Consider the following 26480-nt stretch of genomic DNA (forward strand, 5'->3'; position numbering starts at 1 on the left):
TGGGAAGAAGCAATGGATGGCCAGGTGCTGGCCTATGGCCTACTAGGCCCCCCCAGGGTCTTGGCTGTTTCAAGTAAGGTTTCACAGAGGGTAGTGATGCTGTCCTGGGAAAGTGAAGGGGTAGGGCTGGCTGTCCCAACGGGTGACAGTGACACTAGTAAGCACTGGCTAGGGACTCTGCTTCTCAGACCTCACAGTATGTGGGATGGGCCAGCCCTGTGTGACAGACTCAGGCACCACGGTCAAGCACCCAGAGTGAAACGTCAGTCTTCAGGTGTCCTGGCCCTGAATGGGGCCTTTCCCCATGTCCCCCTCCGTCCCCCCCCAACTACACAGCAAGGCCAGCCTTTGATGAGTCACTTACAGTTTATTTTTGCCTGAAAGTATTTCACATCTCTTTGTACACAGCTACGTGACAGTATTTATTATTAACCATCAAGAAAAGCAACAGTGCAGGGGATGGGGTGGGATGTCTTAATTCTTCGGGGTTTTTTTTTTATCTTTTTGAAAAATTTTTTCCTTTTTTTTTTCTTTTTCTTTTATTTATTTTTCTGCTTCTGCTTCTGTCTGCACCAGGGTGCTATGAAGCACGGAACCGGGGTTGGAGTTGGGGAAGAAAGCAACAACAGAAATCAACAGAGAAACGAACACAAAACAGAACTCACTCCACACACACACAGGCACACGCACAAAAGAAAACCTGCCACGGAAAGTGAATTAAGACTGAGACCGAAACCCAAAGTCTCTGTTTTTTTGTTTGTTTTTGGTTTTTTTTTTTTGTGTGTGGTTTTTTTCTTTTTTAAAAAAATGAGGGCATAGTTGGGGGGGTAATAAAGTCTACCTGGCAAAGTATAAAACAACTAAAGCATGGTTTCCATCGAATAAGATTAAATAGATATAAAACAATTAACATCGACTGGTGGGTTTGGTTTGGAGGTGCCAGGGGGGAAAATATTTGTGCTAAACCAAACAGAAAAAGGAAGAGAGGGGACCCCAAAAGAATTGTCAAAGGGCTGTTCTGTACAGTGAGGACTTGGCAAGAAAAAGCCATCTGTTTGTAAAAAGAAATGATGTTGGTCTGCCTTGGGGCACACGGGTGAGGGGACGCTGCAGTGATCACATTAGTGGAGAGGAGATACGGACAGTCGGGTCAGGCTGGCTGGGTGACATAGCTCTTCTCTCCCACGAGACCATGCAAAGAGGTGGGCACGGGGCATGCGTGAGGGGGTGGGGAGGCTACAGGTCGCAAGTCTCAGTAGGGGACAGGGACAGCTAAAGGGGGTGGGGATGGCAGCAGGACCTTGGAGGACCAACTTTTCTATGGGGTATACAGGGAGGAAGGGTCAGGACCCTTCCAGATTTACAGAAGCAGCAGAGGGGAGGAGTGAGCTACAATATGGAGACACTATCTCCTTCCTCCTCCTTCCCCTGCTTGACCCCCACCCACAAGGAAGCTGGAGACAGCTGGAAATAATACAGAGTAGCAGGTAGGCAGACTGACGGGGACCGCATTAGCATACAGAGTCCGTTAAGAAAAAAAGCAATTAATTTTCCAAAGGTCTTTTTTTTTCTCTGTTGTTTTGTTTGTTTGTTTGTTTCCTTTAAAAAACCAAAACCAAAACCACTAGCACTAACCCGACAGCTGACTGGTCCAGACAGTACTACACGCCAGGGGGCAGGTGGGGAGGGAGGGCTGGTCAAAGACTTCATAAATAAGAGCGGGTCCCAGACCCGCAATTTGTCAACATTTCTTAAATAGGTGCGTTATTTAAATCTTATGTACAACAAGAACCACTTTGCATAGCGATGGTGGGGACACAGGACGATGGGGTAACATGACTGGGTATTCCTGTCCCAATGGTAGGGGCGAGATCTCGGCTCGGTGCACCTCCAGGAAGAAAAGAGCATCCTCCTTCTGGCCCGAGTCGATGGCATCAGGCTGGATGAATGCCCCCACACATGGCATCACACAACAAAGGCAAAGAAAATCCACACAGGGATCCCCACCCGCCCCTCCCCTGCCCTCCCTACCCGCTGTTCCTCCTCTTGTTGCCACCAAGGCCGCTTTTGATCAAGGTCAAAGGTTCCAATATGAAGCTCTAAGAATTAGGCGGGGACTGGGCGTGCTGAGGATCCCCCGCCCCTCCCCCCCTCCGCCCCCCAAGACTCCCCCATCTATCCTGCAGCCAGGTGCTGGGGCCACCCCGGGACCCACTGCTCTACGGCTATTAGTCAAGAGTCGTTTTTTTTTTTTTTTGTGGGACACCATCCTGTGCACACAGGGGGCTTCACCAGGCTTCCGTGTAGCGAACATCCACCTCCTTCAGATTAGGAAGTTTGGCCTGTGGGTGATAAGAAGGTACCTGGTCAAATACCAGTCGTTCCCCTCAGCAACCATGGGGAAGACAGCCTGATCCTCGAGGGGCTGGGGTGTGTGTCTCATACCACCCACACCCTCTCCTTTGTGAGGCTGTGGGCTCTCAAGGCTCTGGTGACCTTAAGGAGAGCACAGGGCAGGTGGCCTCAGAGACATTCTCCAGTGGTTGCAGAAACCTCAGGTCTCTGTGGAATCACAGTTGCTGTGTGAGACTGGACTACACACCTGGCAGCCTGAGGCTTCTTGTTCTCATGCCTGCAGCTAAACTGAGCCCTGTCCTTGGCATGCGGGTGGCATTAAGGATTAACCATGACCTTCTTGGGAGGGCCCCGAGCATCGTGTAGTAGACTGTATATTCCTAGGTCTCTTCCCATTGTTAAATGAGAATGGGCAGAGTGGGGGAGAGACAGGGTAGCACCAGAAACTGGCCTGGACTCTTACTCCTGGGTTCCTCTGCCCTTAAACTGAAATAGGGTTCTACCTGATACTTTTATGAAATTTATTTATTTGACACAGAGCCTCCTCATGCAGCCCAGACTGGCCTCAAACAGCTACGAAACTAACGATGAGCTCCTACTTCTAATCCTTCTGCCTCAGCTCCGAGTGGTGTAATTACAAGCACGCACTATCTCATCTGGTCTCTATGGAACTGGACAAGGAACACAGGCCTTTGTGCGCATCAGGCAAGCGCTCGAGCAGCTGAGCCCATCTGCAGCCCAACCTACTTGTAAGATCCATCTCAGCCCTGCCCTCTGCCCCTGCTGCCCGACTATTCTCTCAACAGCTGGCTTCTGCCTTCACTGTACAGAGGCATCTGTCTCATTAGTGGTCTCCTTCCTGTACTCACTTCCTGTCTTCCTAACATCACTTACACCCACCAGCCCTACTCAGTAACACACATGAACTTCCAAACACACACACACACACACACACACACACGCACGCACGCACGCACGCACGCACGCACACAAAGGCAGCCTGCTCATTGTCCATGTCCTGTGCCCAACAATCTTCCCCTGCCCAGGCAGAAGTTGCAAGCTGGGGGCCTATGGTCATCGGTATAAAGCTGGGAAACCTTCAAGTCATGCTTGCCAGTCTAGGGGGCTGAGAAAAATACAGATGCCCATGTTTGAAAAAACAGAAGACTGACCAGACTGCATACTGAACCATGTGGGTTTGCCTGTCTGGCATTTATCGCAAACATCCTTCTTCAAAAGTCAGGTAGTTTCCAGGTGCCCCAGGAGAGGAAAGACGGAGGCTGGTCAAAAACTAGAATCATTGGGTTGGTACCAAAGCCCTCCGGGGTGTAAATCCACACAGCTGTCATGGCCAGCACATGCACGCACACCGCCCCATAGAGTAATATTAAAAAAAAAAAGGCAGTAGGGGCTAGAGGGAAGGCTCAGTGACTGCTGCTCCTCTAGAGACGAGTTCGGTTCTTAGTACCCATGTCAGATGGCTCACAACCACCTATAACTCCAGCTCCAGGGGACCTGATGCCTTCTGAATGCACCTGGCATGTGACTTTCTCTCTCTACCCCCCTCTCAAAATGAAAAGAAAAATGTGATTTTTTTTCTCCTCATAAGCAGTCGCTCCTACTGCCCTCTTCCACTTGATTTCACTGGCACTGTGGCTTTGGAGAACTGAGGCACGGGACACTGTGAGGGCTACACCTCTCCCACTGCAACATGCACAGGCGCCCCCCCCATGTGCTTGTATGTATGGATGTGTGTGTGTGTAAATGCACAGCTGGCAGGTTCAAGTCCTGGAGACCACCCCTCTTTCAAGGCTAACCAATGCTAAGAGCACTGGTCTACAGAGGCATCCTGAGTGTCTAGCTCTATAGTTGAACCCTTATCGCTCCCACTGACTATCCTCTCCCTGTTGACTCCTAAGTTCTGTGCCTTCTGGGACTCATGACCTTTCTGGTCACACATCAAGGCAGCTCCTGTTTGGCCTTTGTTCCCTGCCTAGGCTGGGCAGGTGCTACATCCATGCCTGGATCAAAGAGCAAGCCCAGCTGTGGGAAGGCCAAAGAGAGTGATTGGTAGTGGTTGGAGGGCTATCATCAGGAGACCCAGGCAAACGAGAGCCCTGACTAAGGGTTCCAGAGGACCCTCCAACAGGGGCTTCCAGGATGTAGGGGTGTCTCTGGGACCTAAAGCTGAAAGTGCAGAAGGCCCTGCCTCCACCCCCCTAAGAAGCCCACCCATGTGTTCTGATGGATGAAATGTCCCAGCTGCCACACTCAAGAGCCTTCTCCTGTCCCTGCCCAGTTGCAGGCCAGGCCCTAGAGGGCCTGCAGCAGCCCTGGCCCCTGCTCCCACAGGTCATCTCCCAAACAGCAGCTAGGTGTTTAAAAGTAGGACTTGGAACCCCACCGAGAGCACCAGGGGTGTTCTGAAAAAAATTCAGTCTTTGTGTGACCCAATGAGGACTTCTCTCCCATTCTGTCTCACTCCAGCTGTGCTTGCTATGGTCAGGGCCTGCCTGCCTTCTCTGCATATACCTTCTTCTCACCCAGAACACCCAGACTGCTTCTTGTCCTTTGTTTTCGGTGTATGTGGCCTCTGGTCCTTGGTTTCCACATGCCACACAGAGCCCTGACTGCTTCCTTTGTCACTCTCCCCATCTTTGTCTGTCCCTGGTGTGCCAGTCCTTGTGCTGGAGAAGCGGCTCTAGGGATGGCCAGGCAGGGGAAGGAGGTAGCCAAGGAGGGGGATAGCCAGGGAGGGAGGGGGTCAGCAGGGAGGGAGGGGGTCAGCAGGGAGGGAGGGGGTCAGCAGGCAGGGCTTACCTTCAGATCCTCGTAGGTGTCAGCCGAGAGCTTGGTGCTGTTCATATTTAAACTGCAAAGACTCTTCATGGCTGGGTAAGAATAGACAGACACTGAGACCACACGAAAATCCACGGCAGGACGGGGCACTAAAACTGCAGGCCACTCTCAGTGTGGGTGGGTAGGGGTGCTGCGATGGTTGTGGGTTCAGTCATCGTCACCACCAGGCAGTCCATTTCATGCCCTGGGGTTCAGAGCTGGCTCTTTTCTTGGTCCCTGACCTCTGACCTCCTCCCCCCCTTTAGATCTAGCCCCACCCCTGCTCAAACGTCACCCATTTCCCCCACCTCAGAGCCCCCACCATCCAGAACTGGTCCCCAAGCTTGTAGCAGTGTCCCAGCCACTCGTGTGATCCACTGTTACTCTCCGCCACCTCCCAGAGGCCTGTTTGGCCACTTCACAGCTGAGTCATGAGGCCTCCTGTCTAAGGTAGCAAGTTAGAAAGCAGGGAAACAAAGCTTGTAGATTCCCAGGCTCAGTGCCCCCTTGATCAGAGAGAGTTCTGTGGAACCAGTGTCCTAGTCCCTTCCCCGGGCTCCTGTTACTGAACGCTTCTCAGTCTGGACAGGCCCACAACAGAGGTTGTGTTTTGCAGCAGCTACAGCTCCAGTGACAACGGTGCCTTAGAAAACTTTATGGTGTTTTACGATGGCCGCATGGAAGGCACAGGCCAGTCTCACAAACGTCCCCTTTTCCTCCAAATTCGAGCTCCCCACGGGCAGGGACACCCCTCTGCGTGTTCCCAGCACCTTGCCTGTGCCAGGGTGCAATAGGTCTGCTACAAACTGGTTAATGAACTGCCTGCTTCCTTCTCAGGGCGTGCAGTTGGGGGCCAGCCCACCTGTCACACACTGGGTACTCACAGCTGAGGGCCAGCAGGCCGGCGTCGGTGACTGGGGTCTCACACAGGTTCAGCACCTGGAGCATAGTGAGGTGTTCCGACAGGAGCCGCAGGCCGGCGTCTCCAAACTGTGGGGCACATGGGTTTTTAGCCTTTCCAGGCCCAGGGGAGGGAAGCCTAAGGCTGGGCAGGAGTGGGAGGTGATGGGATCTAGCTCTAAGGCCATGCCCTCTTCTCAGAGTTACACACCCCTTTGTCCTGAGTTCAGATCTGACCGGGACATAGGCCAGGCAAGGGCCTCTATGAGAGTCTGAACCCAGGTGCTGAGGCCTGAAGGTAGCACTTGGGTGGCCTTATCAGGAGACAGAAGAGCCTGTGTACCTCAAAGGGACCCAGCAGGCTTCAAGAGAATACTCATGTACATTTCCCTGGCAGGCCAGAGAGGCCCAAGATTAACTCTCAGCCCTGTGTTTCCCAGCTCAGGAGTCTGTGCAGGGCTTGCCCTGGGCTTCAGTGTTCCCAACTGGAAAATGGGCTGCCAAGCAGCATAAGGTCCCCAACCTCCTCCTGTCTGGGGGAGTGGGTTAGGATTATGCGTGCAGAGCCAATGGCTGGGCCCATGAGATCTGGGCAGAAAGATGTAGTATGGGGGGTGAGGAAGAGGATGGGGCGTGGGGCGTGGGCGGGGCGGCACCTGCGTGGACCACAAATTGAGCTGCTTGAGGGAAGGCAGTTTGATGAGGTGCTCGGCGCAGGCACTGGTGACGTTGGTGAAGGCCAAGCTGAGGTTCTCCAGGTTTCCAAAGGAGCCAGAGCTCAGCAGGCGGGCCAGGTCCGCATCCTGCAGTGGGTGGCATGATGCTCAGGGCAGGCTGGGGCATCTATCATGAGGGCCTCATGCCCTCTCCCCCTGCCTTGTCTGCAGCCAACACTGTCTCTGACCACACCGAGGGCCTTGTGTCCCCAGGAGTTGAAGGGTGGTGGCTCGGCCTGTGGTTGTGACTCACAGCTTGAGTCACGGCTGGGCTGCAACCAAGGCCAGCACCCTCCCAAGCAGAGCGTGCACATGCACATGTGTGGTGTGCCTGTGTATGTGTGAGCGTGCAGATGCATGCACATCCCCTGGCCAGCAGCTCCTGTGGGGTTTCCATGGGAATAGCCACCCTCAGCCCCAAGCCAGCAGAGAGCCACACATGCTGCATGCCCTGGACTGAGGGTCTTGTCTTTGACTTTTAGCTGTCCCCCGAGTTACAGCTAATGTCCCAGCCTCCTTTGCAGCTAATTGTGGACCAAATATGGAGAATGAGATGTAAATGGACTTCTAAGAAGAATCTCTAAGGGAAGGGTGGCTGCACCCTGCCACTTCCTCCTCCTTTGCTGGCTGGGATGGAGCCACGGTGGCTCCTGCCTGGGGCAGGCTTCCTGGTCCATGAACAGGAAGCCATGCCTTGAGGACAGCGGGGTAGCAGGAAATTAGATCCCCAAAGACTTTGCAAAATGGGAAAACGGTGTGTGGATCTCATAGGGTTGTAAAAGTCAAACAGACTAACAGTCCAGTGCCTATTAGTTATTGTTACCACGGTTACTAGCAACCCTTCGGTAATACTGCTGATGGTCACCAGCAATCTTTTGTCTTTTTTGAGGTGCTGGAGACTGAACTTGGAGCCTCCACAAATGCTAAACTGGTGTGCTCTACCCGTGAGCTGCAACCCCAGCCCCAGTATCAAAAACAAGCTTTAGCATAACATCTTAATTCTGCTCGGTTTTCGTTTCTTTCCCTTGGGTCCACGTACCTCCTAGAAGAGTTGGCCCATCTCCCTTCCCATGGTCATCCCTTCTCTCCCCTCCTGGTCAAACCTCCTTCCAGCAACTGGACAGTTCACCTCCCTGCTCTGCCCATCTTGTCCCACCCCACCCCACCCCTGCAGAGACTAAAACCTACTTACCGTGGACTTGGAGGGCAGTGTTAGCCTGGTGGGCCCGCCTTTCCTTTGCTGCAAGAGAGGAGACCAGTTGAGTCACATGTCCCCTCTGCCACCAGCCTCATGAAGCCATGGCTACTTTTCTTGGGCAAGAAGGCACCATGGTGGCCACAGCACAGGCAGCTTATGGCATGTGTGACAACGGGCAGAGGCAGAAGTGCAAACGCTCCACTGGGAAGGGACATTACCCATCCAGGTCTTGTTGGGGTAAGCGGCACCCACTTCCACCCCACGTCCTGGCAAATGACAGAGAAATCTTACACCGGATGTCTCATGGCAGGGACCTGGCTCCAGGGGAAGGAACAGCCCGACGGGCCTGTGTGTGCACATGTGCAGAGACAGCCTCTCAGTTTGGACTGGGTATGACAATGACACCCGGGCCCCTGCCATGAAGTGGAAGTGGGTTGTGTGACTCCAGCCCACCTGCTTTACCTGTGTCCCTCTAGAATGATGTGAGCAGTACAGGGAACGTTCCCAAACTCTTTGGGTGCGGAGGAGCCGTCCCAAGGGGCCATCTCATGCTCTGGGGGCAGCGGGCAGTGGCAAGGGCTTACCAGCTCCTTCAGCTCCCGCTGCCGGTCGCACAGCTGTTCGTACATGCGTTTGCCCACGTCTGTGCTCTCCAGCGTGGAGATGATCTGCAGCTGGGTGTCGTTGTTGTCGATGATGTTGTATTCCAGCATCAAGCACAGGATCTGCCGGGAGTTGTGAGGGTGTGTCAGGGAGTGGCCTGCCACGGGACCTTGGCACATGCTGTTCCTGAAGTTTGGAGTACTCTGCCTTTGTCCACATGTTAGTATCTTAATCCTACCTTCAGGGAAATTTAGCCTTTTCCCAACAGGTCAGTAGGTCCTTTCCTGTTCCTCCCTGTAAGGTGGAATCCTGTTCACATCCCTCGCCTGATGGGCAGCGTGGTGACTGCTTTTAGAGGGCAGAACGTGGCAAGGTGGTGCCACCCAATTCTGACAGCTATTATATAATCCTGGTGCTCATGGGACAGGTGCTCTAGGAGTGTCTGGCTCTGGGGGGACTTTGTAGAGCAGTGGGGAAAGGGGACCGAGGAGAAACAAAAGTGGCATGAGGGCCCTGGGCTTGTGCTCTTGGTGACTGAGCAGTGACCCTGAAGTCACACAAAGCAGAGTGAAGCTGGGGCTGCCTCAGTCCTCCGGTCAGAGAAAAAAGCCTTTCCAAGGACCCCACGGGCTCCGACCCACATGACAACCGCAGGAGACCCCAATGGAGAACAACTCAGGCGGGCCTAGCCACCCCTTGGTCAGTTAATGGTTCTGTACTTCATGCGCAGACGGTTGCTATGTAGTAGTAGATAATCAGAAGAGAAAGTGCCAGCTCCTCCCACAGATCCCGTACGAGACCCCCGGTACCAGGCAGGGCCTCACCTCTGCCATGGTCTGGTTCCCTCTCAGTGCCAGGAGCATGCAGGGGCCCAGCTTGTTTTCCGCCAGCGAGAGCAGAAACTTTTTGGTCTTGTAACAGGAGCCCATGAGGATGTGCACCTGGAAGGCAAGAAGACTCGGGTGAAGCAACCAGAAAATACCCCTGCAGTGCCGTGACCCTCAGTGCCAGCCCCCTGTGGACAGGGACAGGAGGGAAACCAGAAGACAGTGACCCTCCCTGTTTGTGCCAACAGCCTGGCCTCCAGTGACCACCACACCATTCCTGTGGACAGCGACTGAGGACACGTTGAGCAACACCGGACAAACGCGAGACTACACTGGACGGCGTGCAGGCAACAGGCACCCAGACAGGTGAGACAGTGGCCCCAGGAGCCGCTCAGGGGAGCGGAGGGTTGGCATGAGAGGGCACAGGGATGAGGCTGGAGGGTTAGCATGAGAGGGCACAGGGATGAGGCTGGAGGGCCTCAGGGGAGCGGAGGGTTAGCATGAGAGGGCACAGGGATGAGGCTGGAGGGCCTCAGGGGAGCGGAGGGTTAGCATGAGAGGGCACAGGGATGAGGCTGGAGGGCCTCAGGGGAGCGGAGGGTTAGCATGAGAGGGCACAGGGATGAGGCTGGAGGGTTGGCATGAGAGGGCACAGGGATGAGGCTGGAGGGTTGGCATGAGAGGGCACAGGGATGAGGCTGGAGGGTTGGCATGAGAGGGCACAGGGATGAGGCTGGAGGGTTGGCATGAGAGGGCACAGGGATGAGGCTGGAGGGCAACACGCCCCACAGATGGGTGATGCTGATGGTAGCAGAGCCGTGCACCTGAATGTTGGGATGTTCCTGCACAGGATGGCATCACCCACACTCTATTTCTCTACAGAAAAAAAAAAAAAAGGAGTCTCCTGCCCCCAGCTCCCTTTGGGTGCTGCTGGTATTTGATCCTGTGAATTCCTAGCATTGAGGGTACCAGGTAGAAATTTCTAGGCAGAGAGTGCTAGGTGGGGGAAACAACAGGTCTGACTCATGTGGCAGCTGGGCTGTTCTGTGTGCCCTGCTTTCTCTGCGGTACCAAAAGATGTTCTGAGACATCGCCCCCCCAGCAGAGCCTGCTCCCTCCTGAGATATGTTGGAGGGGGTGTTGTTGTGTTTAGAGGAGAGAGCACAAGAGCAAAGGTGTCCCCAACCTGTCAACAGAGGTGAGGGAGACCAAACATCTGTAACTTCAGATAACAGCAAAGGCCTCTGGAAACAGCAGCCTAATCCAGGGACCACTTCTTGCCACGCGTCTCCATGGTAACAACACATTTCTATCCCCATGGCTGCCTGCTTCCTTCCCTGTCTATATATTCTTCTGCCCCATCATTAACAACTCTGGCATACAAATGAAAGCACTTGGGCGGGAGCTGACTCCCTGTGTCTTCTCTCACATTGAGTCTCCACATGAAAGGGTGGGAGAAACACCGAGCATTGCCATGGTGAAGCTGTGACATCAGAGGAAGCCAGAGAGGCAATGGTAAGGGAGACGTGGCACAAGCAGGCAGTTGGGCGTGTTTCTAGGTACACGGGATACTCAGAAAGCAGGTCCAGGGCAGCAGGCCAGGGGTTTGGAGCAGATTCGTAAGAAAAAGGACCTAAAAATAAACCCCTTGAGGTGATGTCTCAGAGGACACGTCTATTTATCGTCATTGCACAGATCTCTTCCAAAATTCACTGTGGTAACTGTTTACCCTGCAAACCGGTCCTTTGTAGAGACAGGAATAACCAGGGCCAAGCTGGGCTCTCAGAGTCCTGGTGGCTCAGTGAGTATCTCATGCCTGCCACTACATACAACTGCTATGATGCTCTGGGAAGTCTCTCTCGTTTTATCATGAGGAAGCTGGAGCCCAAATAGGCCAGTCAGAATGCAAGGCCAACTGGTGGAAGACTGGTAGTGAACTAAGGCCCGGGTCTAGCTGCTGCTTGTATTTTCCTCATGCCACATGACCCCAGAAGAATCTGTGAATGGAGTCGTGTGTGTCAGGGAACAGAGTGGCTGAGGTCACTGGTCATCTGGGCACATCTTCTGTCCTGGGGGAAAGAGGAGGGTGTGTCCCTTTGCTACAAAAGAAGCCACTACCTCCAGACAGTAGCTTGGCCTACAAAGAGCTTGCCACTGTCAAGCAAGCCACTGGACCTCTGCTGCAGCCCACGTGTGATTCTGTGACACTGGTTCTCAAAATGTGGATCGATGCCCCCTGGGGAGTTATTGAATGACCTTTTCATGGGGGTGGGGTGCACACATCACACATTTACATTGCCATTCATGACAGCAGCAAAATTACAGTTATGAAGTAGCAACGAAATAGTTTTATGGATGGGGGGGTCACCACAACATGAAGAACTGTATTAAAGGGTCTCAGTTTAGGAAGGTTGAGAACCACTGCTCTATGGTAAGCAAGTACCAGAAACCACCGTGAACGCAGTTACTGATTCAGTGGCCTCCAGTCCCTCACTGCGAGGACTGGCTGAGCAGGTGGCACTGCAGTACCTTGTGGCACGCTGCATCTGTCCCTTGCACAGAAAATCACCATGACAACCAAGCGTGATCTTGGACCCTCAGTTGCCTGGACTGTAAAACGAAGGGACAGTGAAGGTCCTCACTTCCCAGAGCAGGTGACAGGCTGGGTGCATCAGGCTCTTGGCTCAGGTAAGCAGGAATGAGTGACACTCCCCCTTTGGTCACCTCCCTCTTCATGGCTGGCACTGTGCTGGCCAGAAGACTTGCAGGCAGGCCACACAGTGGGCTGGCTGCTATGCAACTCAGGATGGAACAGCCCAATGCCCACCAGCAGCTTCCTGTGGGGACCCCATGTACCATGCTGGCAAACAGCTCCCCGTCATCATCGCAGGCCACCCCTCCGGGGCTGTAGAGCTGGAACCAGCCATCCTTGCCGGCCCGCACGCTCAGCAGGCACGAGTGGACCTGTGGGCAGAGGACAAACACACGGTCAGTTCGAAACAGACTCAGGTACAATGGAAAGGTGAATGGTGTCAACAAGCCAGGCCATCAAGTTGCACAAGCTCCACTGGTCTTCTACTAAGTTCCACGAGCCTTTGGGGAACACACAGGGGCCTCTACGCTGTGGAAGTCCAGCCACGTGCACTCAGCGTCTTAGGATAGCCACGTGGCCTACCTAGCTGGGAAAAGCTCTGAGGAAGAGAGCTGTGGCCTCCCAGGGCAGAACAGCTTCAAATAGGCCCTGTCTTTGTATCTTTCTGTGTTTCCCTCTGGGTGGGCCACTTCCCCTCTCTTCTGCTTGGGTCTCTGGGGTCTGTGCCTAGAGCTCTTTTGTGCCCTCTGCCCCTCCCTGTCTGAGGTTTATTAGTAACCCCCAGGCTTGGGGTGTTTTGCTTTCTTCTGCCCCATTCTCCACCTTTCCTGTGTGGGCAGTTCTCCCTCTAGGCATGTCCTAGCAATATTAAGCTCTTTCCAACCCCGAGATTCTCTTCTGGGGGGGGGGGCTCACTTTCACCTCCTTATCTGTCCAGTCTTTCTCTACTGAAGGGTCTCTGTCTAGAGTGGGGACAATGTTAGGGCACAAAGAACAATTCTTCCATCCCTTCTCAGAGCACATGGGTACACGTGTGTCCATGTTTGGGAAGGGTTTACACATCCGCACCTACTGTGATCCCACACATGTGAGTCATGTAGACATACACACACCTGCTCTTTTTGCCCCGTCTACTCCTCAGAAGCAGGTTGTGAGTAGGGACTGACCATTAACTTGAGTGTGAGAGTCAATGCTACCGAGTCATTGGCACACAGATACATCTATCACAGACCCACAAACAGAAAGCAAAGACATTGAGTCTCCCTGTGGCATGGAGATACTGCCTGCCAGCCTCTGGTTAGCCACAGTAACAGTCCAAGACTACACCTGGTTGCTTGCACACAATGTCAGGAGCCTGTAAAATTCCTACTAAGGATCCAACAACAAGGTGGCCCCTGCAAAGAGACCTAGGAGGCTCCCAAACTCTTTTTCCTACTGTAGAAAGAAAGAAAAAGGCTTACTTCCTGTCTTGGATCCTCTGCAAACCTCTGAATCACATACTTCAGCTCCCTGGAAGGAAGAGGATGGGTTATTTGCAGGCCCAAGCGGACATGGCGGGTGCGGGTGTGTGTGTGTGTGGAGGGGGTGGAGATGGGTGGAAGGGAGTCCGGGGGGGGTAGACAAGGCAAGGCACACGGGACATTTCCTGGCAGGGATTGGATGTGTGTCACAGGGCACTGTGCAGGAGGAGCCTCTGCAGCCTCCCAAAGTGCATGTGGCCCAAAGGATGGGCACAAGGGGGTCGGCGGTGGCAAGGGTGTGATGGGATGCAGAGCAGGGGGCACTTGGGGCAGGAGAAGGTGAGGTGGGCGCCTACTCACTTGGTGAACTTCTCATGTGCGAGAGCTCTGTACCGAAAACAGAGAGGCAGACAGTTAGAGGTCTTTGATGTGCAATGATCACATTTCCTATGGGGACATCTAGACTTCAGCTCTGATTAGAAGAATGGCGGATCATCTTGTCCCTCCTTTGACAAGGTGAGGATCATAGTAACATGAACAGGCTGAGCCCCCAGTGTCCCCAAAGCCAACAAACATCAGGCCCACACCAGCCCACTGCAGGGGTGCTGAGTGCGTGAACGTGAAGGCACACGTGGGCTCCAGGGACCCAGGTGTGTTTGCTAATTGTTCCACAATTAAGGCAAGGCGGCACTAATTACCAGCGCACATTGCCAGGCAATCAGGGACCATTCTTCCAAGTGAATTGCATCATGGGCCACTGTCAAACAGGTCCCAGGGCCTGTGGGGACAGCTGCTGTAGCCAATGATGCCACAGACAGAGCAGGCTCTGAGGAGTTGGATTTCTCCGGTCTCCATTCTTGGGGGCCCTGAGGGAACTAGCCAGGCCAGCAAATGGGGCAATTACTGGGTGTAATGTCCCCCTCCAAGGAGCTGCATTCATAAACACAGGCTCACTAATGGGCTCTGTAGAGAGCCCCGAGTGCCTCCCAAGGCCCAGCAGCTTCTAATCTGTCAAAACAGGCCTGCAGGCATGTGAGGCCTGTGGTTCAGTAGAAGCTCTGTGCAGGCTGTGACCCACCACACAAGTGCTTCCCGTGATGCACTCCATGTTAGTATGAGGGCGGCTGAAAGAGACACAGAGGGTCCATTTCTGGCCACATTCAGAGTGTGGTGTGAGCTAATGTCCATTAAGGAGCAGAAAGTGCAGCTAGCCTGCCCCTGCACAGCCCGGAAATGGTTCTCCACATGTATTTTCTCTTTCCTTTTGGTGCTGGAGAGTGACCCCAGGGTGCTGTGCGTGCTAGGTGCTCTCCAGCCTTCCCTCCCTTCTTTTGCAGATGGGGTTTTGCTGTGTATCTCAGGCTAGCCTGGAACTATAATTACAGCAATGGTTCTCAACCTGTGAGTCACAACCCCATTAGGGTGAAAGACACTTTCACAGGGAATGCATATTAGATAGCCCACATATCAGATATATACATAGTAGCAAAATTACAGTTATGAAAAAAAATAATTTTATGGTGTGTGTGTGGGGGGGATCACCACAACCTGCAGAACTGTATTAAAGGGTCGCAGCATTAGGAAGGTTGAGAACCACTGATTTACAGGCATGTGCTGCCATGCCTAGCACAGTAGTATATTAACTGTCAATTTTTACTGTTCCCCAGGGAGGCAGGGTATTATTGTTCTCACCTGGTACGTAATTAAAAACTGTTAAAGTGACTATAGGCTAGGTAATGGTAGAGACGTCTGTGACCTCTTCTGAATTTAATGAGTCCCTATGTTGCTGCCACAAAGCCCGGGACTGTTCCTACCACATTCTCAGTTTTTCAGACAGGCCCCCAAAGCCAGGCTATATCTCCATGTCTTGGCTGTGGGGCCCAGCACCTCCCCCACCTCTGAATACTGTTAGTATTCTTGAACAGACACCACTCCCTCTCCGGTAGTTTTCCTCCCATTTGGACAGGGCATGGTAGGACTTACTCTTTGGGGAATGGAATGGGTTGAAGCAAGCTGGCCAGAGACGGTCTCCAGTCATCATAGTCAGACCTAGAATGAGAGAGGAAGCTGGTGAGGGGTAGTTGCAGGGAGAGGTTTTCCACATGCTACCCAGGGTGGACCATAAGATAGGAAGTATCTGGTGTTATCACACAACACGGATCCTGCCGCACCTACTTCAGAGACGGTGTCCACAGCACAAAATGAATCAACAAAGAACCAATCCACCTTGCTCAGAATTGGGAATTTCCTGTTTCAGTTCACTGCCCTTTTGAGTCATCACTGAGGGTGAGAGACTGTTCTAGATCTCCAGCTCCTTAAGACCTCAGAATGTGACATCTGGAGAGACACAGGGCCACTGGGTTGGACCCTGACCCACCCTGACTGACATGAGAGGTGTGTGCAGAAAAAAGACCTAAAGGACTCAGAGAAAGGGCACCAGGGCAGGCTAGCCCTGCCACACCTTCATCTGTCTCCTCAAAACTAAGAAGACACTGTGGTCCCAGCCGACTGGCCTGGGGTAGTGTCACAATAGTACAAGCGCACCTCTCATTGCTGACTGACCAGACCCAAAGGGAAGCCTACAGACTGATTCAAGGAAAACCAACCAATCAACCAGCCACAGGTTTGGGGCATCGTCCTCATCTACCAGAAACATCTTTCTTTTTAGACAGTCTCAAGGCCAGCAAGATGGTTCTGTGGTTCTTTGTCCCCAAGCCTGACAACCCAAGTTCAAATTCAAGTCACAGACGTCACCCCCACCCCCCACTGTCCCCTGATCTCCACATGTATGCTGTGGCATTTGAATGTACACACATGCAAACACACACACACACACACACACACACACACACACACACACACACACACACACACTATTAGGTAGCTGAAGAGCAAATGTCACAGTAGTCTGTTCTCACAGCACGAGGCTTATCTTTTTAGCGGCTGGGTGGATGGCTGGCCCTGGGCTCAAAGCCTATTCTTGGTCCTCTTTTACATTCAGAATTCAGGTTTCCTGCCATCACCTCCACTAATGAGCATCCCACATGTTGCCCCCCCGTCCCTTCTTCCTTTTCCAATCCCATTCAATCTATTTGTTTTTGATTTTGAGATTGGGATCTCATGTAGCCCAGGCTAGCCCCGAACCTGCTATGTAGCTGAGGATGTCCTTAAACTCGTGGTCCACGTGTGAAGCACTGGGATTACAGACACACCCCACTGTGTGCTGACTTATGCAGTGGTTAAGAGTGGCCACCAGGACACCGTGAAGGCTAGGCAAGCACACTACCAACCGAGTCACACCTGGCCAACCAACCCTTCTTGATTTTAACCCTGCGGATACCCTGCCCGCTTGTGTATGTTCTGTCCCTCTACCTGGGCTTCCCACAGAAATGCAGTCCACTGTTTTTTTTTTTTTTCGGCCCCACAACAAACGCTTCCTTCTAACAAAGAACAGCTTAGATAACCCTTGGCTCTGGACTATTCCCGCCCTCCCGCCCTCTGAATGAACCCATGATAAAGCCTTCAGGATCCAGGTCACACCCTGGAAGGTTCTAAGGAAAGGCCCAGATGGACGACATGAGAAAGAATTGCCAGAAGGGTCTGGCGGTGCTAGATAAGTCTTACTGTGATGCGGCTGACATCCAGGCACACACTGTGCCCTGTGCAGGGCTCAGATTTGTTCATCTCTGCAGCGCCCACATGAGGAGGGAGGGACAGGATGTCTAGGTTCAGGCAGCAGGAGGCGAGGGGCATGATAGCCTGCTGCACTGCGTGCTGGAGGCTGGCACGCCGAAGGATTGTGCCAACTGAGGGTCTCAGAGTCCAGAGGCCCCAGGGATGCATGCTAGAAGCATCTATTTCCCTCGGTTCCTTCCCGGGTCGGGGGAGGGTGTCATCTGTGTGTGTAGCTAGCTTGCCTACCCATGAGGTACTCTCCACCCTTAACTGACTCATGGTCTCCGGCACGTTGGAACGTGACTTCCTATGTAGTTTCCTGTATGCCACGTGCTTTCTTCCAAGCCCCCCTGAGACTCTTCCTCGCCAGGTGGGTGCCTGTCACCGCTTTATAAACACAAATGCTGGAACATAGGCATCTCAGCCTTGGTATCAGGTCACAGCTGAGCCCTGAAACCAGGATCCTGGCTCCTATTTATGTTTTGCCCACCAGGCAGTCCAGTGCCTCATCAGAAGATTACAATTGTTTGGTCTCTCTCTGTCTCTCTCTCTCTCTCTCTCTCTCTCTCTGTCTCTCTGTCTCTCTGTCTCTCTGTCTCTCTGTCTCTCTCTCTCTCTCTCTCTCTCTCTCTCTCTCTCTCTCTCTCTCTCTCTCTCTCTCCCTCCCTCCCCCCTCCCCCTTTCTTATTTAAGTTTTACAGGGGGTGGAGAGATGGCTCGGTGGTTAAGAGCACTGACTGCTCTTCCAGAGGACCCGGGTTCAATTCTCCAGCACCCACATGGCAGCTCACAACTGTCTGTAACTCCAAGATCTAATACCCTCACACAGACATACATGCAGGCAAAACACACATAAAAAGGATTTACAAAATAAAATTGGAAGCTTGGGAGGGAGGGAGGGAAATGGCTTGGTAGGTAAGAGTGCTTGCTGTATAAGCATGAGTTTGAAAACACATCACCCATGTAAACATCACGTGCCTGCAACTCTTGTGCTGTGGTGGGCAGGATCACTGGGGCCTGCTGTCTGCCAGCCTAGCTCCAGATTTAGTGAGACCCTCTCTCAGGGAATAAGGCAGAGAGTGACAGAGTAGGATGCCCAATGTCGTCCCCTTGCCTTCCCATGTGTGCGTGCGCGCGCGCACGCGTGCACACACACACACACACACACACACACACACACACACACACACGCACGCACGCAGAGTAAAGTTTGTTCTGTGTAGAAAGGCCATTAGAGCACTCAAAGGAGACTTAAACACTCAAAGCAGAATGGAGTTGAGAGAGTAGACGTGGGGCTCCTGGGGCCCAGAGGCAGGGGCATGGTCCCTCCTCCATCTCAGCTGCTCTTTCTTTCTGAATGGAAGTGTGCCCCACTGCCATGGTCTCATGGGAGTCCATGGTTACCTATACTGCACCCCACCACACCCTGCTCTGGATGTCACTACTTTGGGCACCTGATGTTCTTCACACTCTGAGAGAAAGGGTGGAGGAAACAGCTGGGACCTTTGGCTTTAAGCACAGAACCTGGCTTAGCATAGATGTGCAGCAAATTCTTAAAGACTATGAATGCTTATGTGGATGGATGGATGATGGATGGATGGATGGATGATGGATGGATGGATGATGGATGGATGGATGGATGGGTGATGGGTGGGTGGATGGATGGATGATGGATGGGTGGGTGGGTGGATGATGGATGATGGATGGATGGGTGGATGGATGGATGGATGGATGGATGGGTGGGTGGATGGATGGGTGGATGGATGGATAGATGGATGGATGGGTGGATGGATGGGTGGATGGATGGATGATGGATGGGTGGATGGATGGGTGGGTGGGTGTGGATCCTGAAAAAGCCCTGGGCTCTCCTTATTGAAGACCCCAGGCCACTCTACCTGGTCTTGGCCAACTCAGCCTACTCCAGGCTGGTCCAAAGTAGATCAATTCTGGTGTGTCTTTTGAGTAAGGCTCCTTCTTAAGGGTCTCCAGGGGAGGCTTGTGGTGACTTTTCAGAGGTGTCACATTCCAATGATGTAAGAGCCTGCCTTGGGGAGCTTGTGGTAACAGATAAGAACGATGCACTGCCTGGCTGGCCATACTAACCCATATTCCCCGTGGCCTTGCCCAGAGAGTTCTGAGTGTGGCTTTCCTCACCCTCTCGATGTCACGTGAAGTGCCGCTTCAATTCCACTCCACGCCACCTTCCCTTCTTCTTTTATTGTTTTTTATTTGTTTTGTTTTGTTCTTTTGAAACAAGGTCTGTTTATGTAGGTCAAGCCGTCCTAGAACTCAGAGACCAACCTCCTTCTGCTTCCCGAGCACCGGGACTAAGGGCTTGTGCCACCACACCCGGCTCTATCTTCTCTTCCTTCGCTCTCATCTGGACTGTACTGTCAAATGTTCACTCTCACCAAGACCCGTGGGACAGCGGGGAAAATGTCCCATTACTGAAATCTCATAGCAGCCTTCTACAAAAGGGGGCAAGACAAGCAAGCTAAGTAAGGCCTAGGACAGCCAGGAGCACCTGTCTCAGGTTATCCAACAGATAACGCCATGTCTGTTAAACACTGGCTTCTTGCCACCCACATGCATGCTGAACGCCACGGTGTTCTTTTCCTAAGTTGCCAAGAAATTAGAAGTGTGCCTTATCCTGACTCTCCTGGGACAGGAGACACCACTATACTACAATCACCAGTTGTGATGACTGACCCACACTGGGTGTCCACCTATGTGTGGTGGTGTCTGCTCTGGGCTGGGGCTGCAGTTATCAGCCCCCATTCTCACACTGCATCACCAAGGTCTGGCTGGGGGGGCTAAACCCAGAGAGCTCATATGACAGGTTCATGTCACAGACTAGTGAGTGGCACTGGGGGACATGTACCCAGTTCCAGATGCTCTAAACCTGCTTTCCCTGACACAAGATACACATTGGAGCTCTCTGAACTGCTGATGATTATTGAGATCCACAAGTCTGAGGGCCGGGGACCATAGACCTAAGAGCCAGCTTGGTTTCTGAGAGAGTTTAGAAACACTAGAAACTCTCATGTGATCCTTCCTGCCTTTCAGACTGTTCCAGGCCCCAGGCATGGCCCCTAGCCCCCCGACCCATGCCCTGGAACTGCAGCCAGCAGGAGTACTGGCCAAGCAGGTGGAACGGAACACTCATTCATGAACGACTGTAAAGGAGATAACGTCCCTCAGTGGCGGGATGCCTCCCAGTCCTGCATGTTCCTAGCAGAAAGGACCCAAGTGGCAAGAGGCCTGGGGCCCATAGGAGATAGCCCAAGGCAGCCAGCTCTGTCCCGGAAGGCTGCTGCCACGAGTGTAGCTCAGAGAGGAGTCCATCGCCAAGAGTGCTGTGGGTTTGACCAGGAAGGAAACGAGACTCCTCTCTGCCTTACAGAAACCTGGATCTGAGCTGGGTTCTTGAAGCTCTGAATGGATTTTGGAAGCTTCTTCCTTTGGTTGTAGAATCAATAAATTGGGTTGTACCCTGCCTTGGCCTCAGTTGAGGGGACACAGAGAGGCTGGCACAGGTTTTAGCAGGCCCCCTTGTCCTCTCAAGGACAACAGGAAGAACAGACAGGTGATTGCTGCCTCCATATTCTCCCTCAAGTACAGGAGCACAGTACTTATCTGGGAGCACAGAATACCCCAATGTGCCCCCTTCCCCCCGCGTTCTGGTTGATAAGTCAGGTGGACAGAATACCCCAATGTGCGCTCACATGAGTTAGGTGGCTGGAAACCCAACCCTACCCTCTGAACCCTACCAGAACTCAGGTGCGACAACACAAACCCTAAATGGCTGATGGCACTGCAGAGTACAGGAGGACCCCCACCCCGACTCACAGACATACTTGCTCGTTTGATTTTGAGACAGGGTCTTGCTCAGTAGCTCATGCTGACCTGTACTCACTGTATAACCCAGGCTGCCTCTGAACTTGCAGCCATCCTCCTGCCTTAGTATTGGGACACACTTGCCTCTGCAAAGTCTTCACATCCAACTCAAGTGTGCATACACAGGCTCCTCAGCCACACCCACCCCTACAGGACTCAGGCTGGCAGCAGGGCCAGCCTCCCAACCCCTGCCCTCCCCACAGCGGGTTCTGGAGCACTCACAGCAGCTTGAGGATCTCCACGTGGCAGCCGAGTGTGCGGCCGGCCTGGGGGCCCAGCTCGATGCTCATGGTGCCGCAGGCTGGGCTCACCATGAGGCAGTCGATGAGGTTGGGCTCACTGTCGTTGCCCGTGCTGGCCGTCAGCGCCGGCTTGGCAGTGCTGGTGCGCTCCACCTCCACGTGGACCTCGCTGGAGGCCACGACCACCGACTTGAGCCGTGGCTCAGACAGTGTGGCTTCCTGAGACACCAGGTCTGGGCTGGGGTGCAGCAGGCGCAGAGGTAAGGTGGGCTTTCGGTCACACGGCTGCTGGCAGCCGTTCCGGATCTCCTTCAGACTGGGGGAGTTGTCTCGGCTGGAGCGGGAGAAGAGAAACAGCAGGTGTGGGCAAGGGGTCAGCGTTGGCAACCAGAAAGCCCGGCACTGAGCAAGATGAACGAATGTCTACACTTGGGACGTTGAGGCAGGAGGAGCCTGCAAGTTCAAGGCTAGTGTGGGCTACATAGTGAGTCCCTGTCTCAGAAAAGGAAACCAAAAACAAAGGGCCATTGGCGACAGACACCCAGATTTCCTGAGTGTTCATGCATCAGCTCTGAGGAGTTGTAGGTTCCCCTAAAGCCCCTGTAACAGGGGCAAGGAGCTGTCATGAAGTCTGTTAGGAATGAAAAGTGGAGGCTTGGCTTGGGGTATACACAGCTCAAAGAGCACTGAATCTGGAGTCCAGACCACTCTGCCTGTCTCCATAATCCCCCACAGCTTAGCACAGTGGGCACTCAACAAACACCTGCTGAGCAAGTAAACATTCACCTCTATGAGCCACCCAGCACTGGTGCACCCGTACCAATGCCACCCCTCACTGTGACAGTCACCCGGCACTGGTGCACACATACCAATGCCACCCCTGGATCTCTCCTGATACGCCTGCGACACTGGAGTAATCCAGTCCTGCTCCACTGGCCTCCTGAGGTGCAGCTGCCCCGCCCACCTTGATGTCATCATGCCTTTCAGGGCCCTTTTATTGCCTGCCCCAACCGAGTGAGAAAACACAGCATCTGCCCAACTCCTGAGGGCTAACAGCTCATATCCATGGCTCCCAAGACCCACATTCTGGTGAGTCTAAACTCTCCAGGGGTCTTTTGGGGCTCTCCTCTAAATTCTGGCATCTCTAACTGCCTGAAGGTATGCTTATGCGAGGTGTCATAAAGGTGGCGACTGAGGAATTGGGCTTTTGGGCACAGTTGCTTAGAAAATGTAAGTCCAAACATTGATGTCTGTAGCTTCTTCACAGCAGGACTTAACAGAGCCCCGACCTGACAAAGTGCCTTCCAAAGTTACCCTCAATTCCTGGGACAGTATCCTCAGGCATGGTGACAGTAGTGACAGATTCTGGGGCTGGTGTCCATGCTGTCAGGTACCAGGTTTCACTCAGGTGCTTACAGATACAATCTCTCAGAAGCTCGAGAGACAGACTCCACGGGGTTAAGCGATCTCTCAATGCCACAGCCTGTGAGTTCAAGCAGCTGGATCTTGGAGCCAGCCCTCTGCTCTAGGAGCTAAGGTATACTAACAAAGCTGTCTTCTAAGCCCCCAAGACTGCAGGTTTCTCCTCCAGGAAGCCCCCTTTGATTTTCTCTTCCTGCCACATACATGTACCCTGCCTGACTCCAAAACCATAGCTTTTTTCTATCCCGGTGCCCAGTGGATGCTGGAACCTCCCCCTCAACTAGGGAACTTCTCGAACACCCCCAAACTCGAGGAGCTCAGCCACAGGGAGGCCGACACAAGCAAATGTCAGGGCTTACACATGACTGAGCGCAGCACCAGGGACGGCTAGAAACAGTTGCTCACTGGACTGGCAAGATGGTTCAGCAGGTAGGGGGGCCGGTACCTAAGCCTGACAACCCAAGTTCGGTCTGTACTTAGGCCTTACATGGTGAAAGGTTAGCATGACTCTCTGAAGTCATTCTCTGGCCACACGAGCCTTCCCACAATAAACAAGCAAAATAAATAAGGAAAAAAAAAAGGAAATAAAGAAAAGAAAGAGCTACTTGCTTAGGTCCCTCTCAAACCTGTCACGTGTGCCACATCCCCAAAAAGAAGCGAGCACATGCTCTGGTGTTCAGGGCTGGGCCTCACACTGGCATTCCACGTGGCAGCTCCGGAGCCATGTGCAGAACTTGAGAACAGACTCGGGGAAGGCCTGAATCCACTTTGCACCTGCCGTGAGCCGGAGCTGAGCACAGCCCACTGAGGGCGCTCAATAAACACATTTTGGCTTTGTTGGGGAAAGCAATCACTGGCTTCTGTAAACCTGTGAACGCCACCGTGGGCGGAAGCGGCATGTGGTCTGTGAGGTGGGGCCTATGGATCTCCGTGGGCTCGGACCTCATTTGCTCCCCCGAGCTCAGCACTCCAGTTCCCTCTGTTTGCCTCTGCTGGGGTCGAGGAGTGGATTTTCAAGGCCTCTTGGCTCTGCTCGGTGATTTTCCAGACAGCCACGCTAACCTGGGTCAGGCTGTCTGTTCTTTCGAGTGTGGGAACATCGTGTGCTCACCGGGAGTGGTGCGGAGGCCTGGAGGACATTGGGAGGGACTGACCAATGAGCCAAAGGGAAACAACTTGGCAGAACCAAGCCTGGAGGAGGGGGGAGTCATACCATCAGCTGGGACCCCCCAACTCTCGAGGGCTCCCAGAGGCTCAGCTGTGCTCTGCTGGGAGCCAAGGCCAGCCTGTGTGGGAGGAAGGACAACCTATCGTATCCTCCTCACGCCTTCATCGTGAGAGTCCCTCATGACTGAAATCCTGCAGCCCATCTCTCACGCAGCAGCAGCTGGGGGTAGCGCTGGAAGGGCAATCCCATGACATCCCTCCCCTACTTAAACTTTCTGTTGACTCACCCATGTTCTCAGAAAATGTAACCCAAGCCAGCTTCCTCTCAAGTGTGTCCTCTGGTTCAGCATCTGTCGCCCGTCAGTCTGCAAACGTTAGGCCCCACACCCACACGCTGAACCTAAATCTATTTTTTGTGTTATTAGTGTGTGTATGAGTGCGTGTGGTGGTGGTGTAGCATATGTCTGTTCTCATGTGTGCATGTATGTGTGGGTACATGCAATGGCCAGAGTCAATGCTGGGTGTCTTCCTTGAGAGTGCGTTTGGAGTTCTAGCAGGGAAGCACAGCTACTCATATACCCTTGACCAAAGACTGATCCTCCTCTATTCGGGGAAGGTCATCCTCTTCCACCGAGCACGCAGCTTGGGGAGGGACACACATGGAGTGGTGAGGGAGGAAGGGAACACCGGTCTAGCCAGCCAGATCAGCTACATCAACCCTGCAATCAATGGGGTGACAGACGTGGCAGCCATATCGCCCTCACATCCTCTGGGTGTCTTCCTTGATGGCTCTCCACATCATCTACTGAAGTAGTCTCTCATTCGAACCCAGAACTTGCTGATTCCCTAATTGAGCTGGCCAGCTTGCTCTGGGGATCCATGACATTGTTAAGGATTACAAATGGCTGCCATGCCCACTCATAAAAGCCCAGCTTTTATGTGGATTCTGGGGATTTGAACTCTGGTCCTCACACTTGTATGGCAAGCACTTTACCTGCTGAGCTCCGCTTGCTACCAATACCATCCCAGGGGAGCCCCTTGGGCTTCAGCTCCTCTGTCCCTGGCCTTAGCCACACTATTTTCCCTTGGCTACTCCTCTGCAGGGACCCTCTGTCAAATACCCTGCCAAAAAAGTCTGCATGTAACTTCAGCCGGATGAGTGGTTCTGCAGCAGGCGTTTGGGACCAAAGATGGAAAAAAATGCTGTGATGGGCAGCAGCCCCGTCGCCACCAGACCTCTGCAAGTGCTTCTCCCTCTCCCTGGACACGCCTCTTCCTGCTTCTTTCTTCCCTGTCACTATCAGTCTGGGGGGGTCTTATCTTCAATAGCGCCTCCCTGAAGGACCCGTCTAACTTTCTTCTGGCAAGAGTTCTTAGTTCTGGCCAGGGGAGTCCAAACACCACCAAGACCACACCAAGTAATCCAGAATGGCAGTAGGGGCCTGGGTATCCTTTCCTCCTTTCTTTTTTGCTAAGCTGCATAGACCCCATCTTGTGCTGGCAAAAGGCCAACAGCCACTTCTCCAGGACAAAGGTGCCCTTGTCTGCAGCATCAGCCAAATCCCACCTCACATGACCCCTGGCTGCCGAGGTCATATCACCACCAACTGTGGGACGGGAAGAGATGTACATCACAGTATTCCTCTGGGAGGGGGCAGCGCAGCCTTTGAGCTGAGTCCTAGGATGTGGCCACCCTTTCCAAAACAAGGAAATGGTTCATTATTGCCCAAAGTCTCCTGGTGATGACAGGACCAGGCCCAAGAACAACAATCCTCCGCTCTCTCGCCCTGCTACCTAGAAATGTCCCTTTCCTGATCTTCTCTGCCTGCTGGTTTTAGAAGCCATTTGCCCAAGTTCAGTGACCCCAAAGGCACTGGAGCCTTTTTGTTGAGAAAGTACTTTGGTACATGCTGTTGCCCTCACCCCAGCTCTGACGGTGCCTAGGCAGTGGGGGGCCCCTCGCAGCTGTGCATTGTTTCAACAGAACAACTGGGTAGTTGCAGCAGACCCCACCATGCCCTGCGCATCAGCCTCTAATGACCTAGAAGTCTACTACAGAAAGATGCTCACAGATCAATGGCACCCGTGTCCCTCTGTGGCCCCTAAACAGCCTCAACCAGGGCAAATGGGGTCTGTATCAAAACGGGAAGGGGAGATGAAGAAATACACAAGTGTACCATAGCCAGGCTCCTGGGTCAGGGGTCCCAGCGGAGGGACACAGCAGCTGCCCACGGCAGTCGCACGCTCCACCTAAATCCTAGGCTCTTACTCTTCCTGAGACTCCTCTCCCAGTCAAGAATCCACAGTAACCCCCTTCTGGCTCCCTCACTACCCAGTTTTACCATGTGCGTGCCTGTCTCCCCACCAGACAGGTTCTGTGTAGTCGGAGATCTATGTGTGTCCCCCAAGAACACTCGGCCCAGGAGGGGAAATGTTCGCAGGTACAATGCAGCCACTTCCTAGCGCTGAAAACTATTATTCTGCAGCAGGCTCTTGAGGAAAAACTACAGACCATACAGCAAGACCCAAGCTGCCAAATGGCAAGGCTGGGACACACCTCAATACCCTCCCCCCTATGCACACACGA

General features: G+C 53.3%; 1 protein-coding gene across 1 annotated transcript in view; it reads right to left on the reverse strand.

Moving 5' to 3' along the window:
• Positions 1-347: 347 nt before the first annotated feature.
• LOC101831493 (c-Maf inducing protein) overlaps positions 348-26480 on the reverse strand; it is a 190723-nt gene continuing 164590 nt past the window's right edge. The window contains exons 10-21 of the mRNA XM_005073070.4: positions 21285-21638; positions 15474-15539; positions 13851-13877; positions 13491-13539; positions 12294-12401; positions 9435-9551; positions 8592-8732; positions 8002-8049; positions 6750-6896; positions 6078-6183; positions 5176-5246; positions 348-2342 (exon numbers count right to left, since the gene is read on the reverse strand). Of these exons, the coding sequence (XP_005073127.1) occupies positions 2289-2342; positions 5176-5246; positions 6078-6183; positions 6750-6896; positions 8002-8049; positions 8592-8732; positions 9435-9551; positions 12294-12401; positions 13491-13539; positions 13851-13877; positions 15474-15539; positions 21285-21638 (1288 nt within the window). The 3' untranslated portion in view covers positions 348-2288. The remainder of the gene's footprint in view (positions 2343-5175; positions 5247-6077; positions 6184-6749; positions 6897-8001; positions 8050-8591; positions 8733-9434; positions 9552-12293; positions 12402-13490; positions 13540-13850; positions 13878-15473; positions 15540-21284; positions 21639-26480) is intronic.

This window comes from Mesocricetus auratus, unplaced genomic scaffold, assembly GCF_017639785.1.
Source record: "Mesocricetus auratus isolate SY011 unplaced genomic scaffold, BCM_Maur_2.0 Super-Scaffold_6723, whole genome shotgun sequence".
Classification (NCBI taxonomy): Eukaryota; Metazoa; Chordata; class Mammalia; order Rodentia; family Cricetidae; genus Mesocricetus; species Mesocricetus auratus.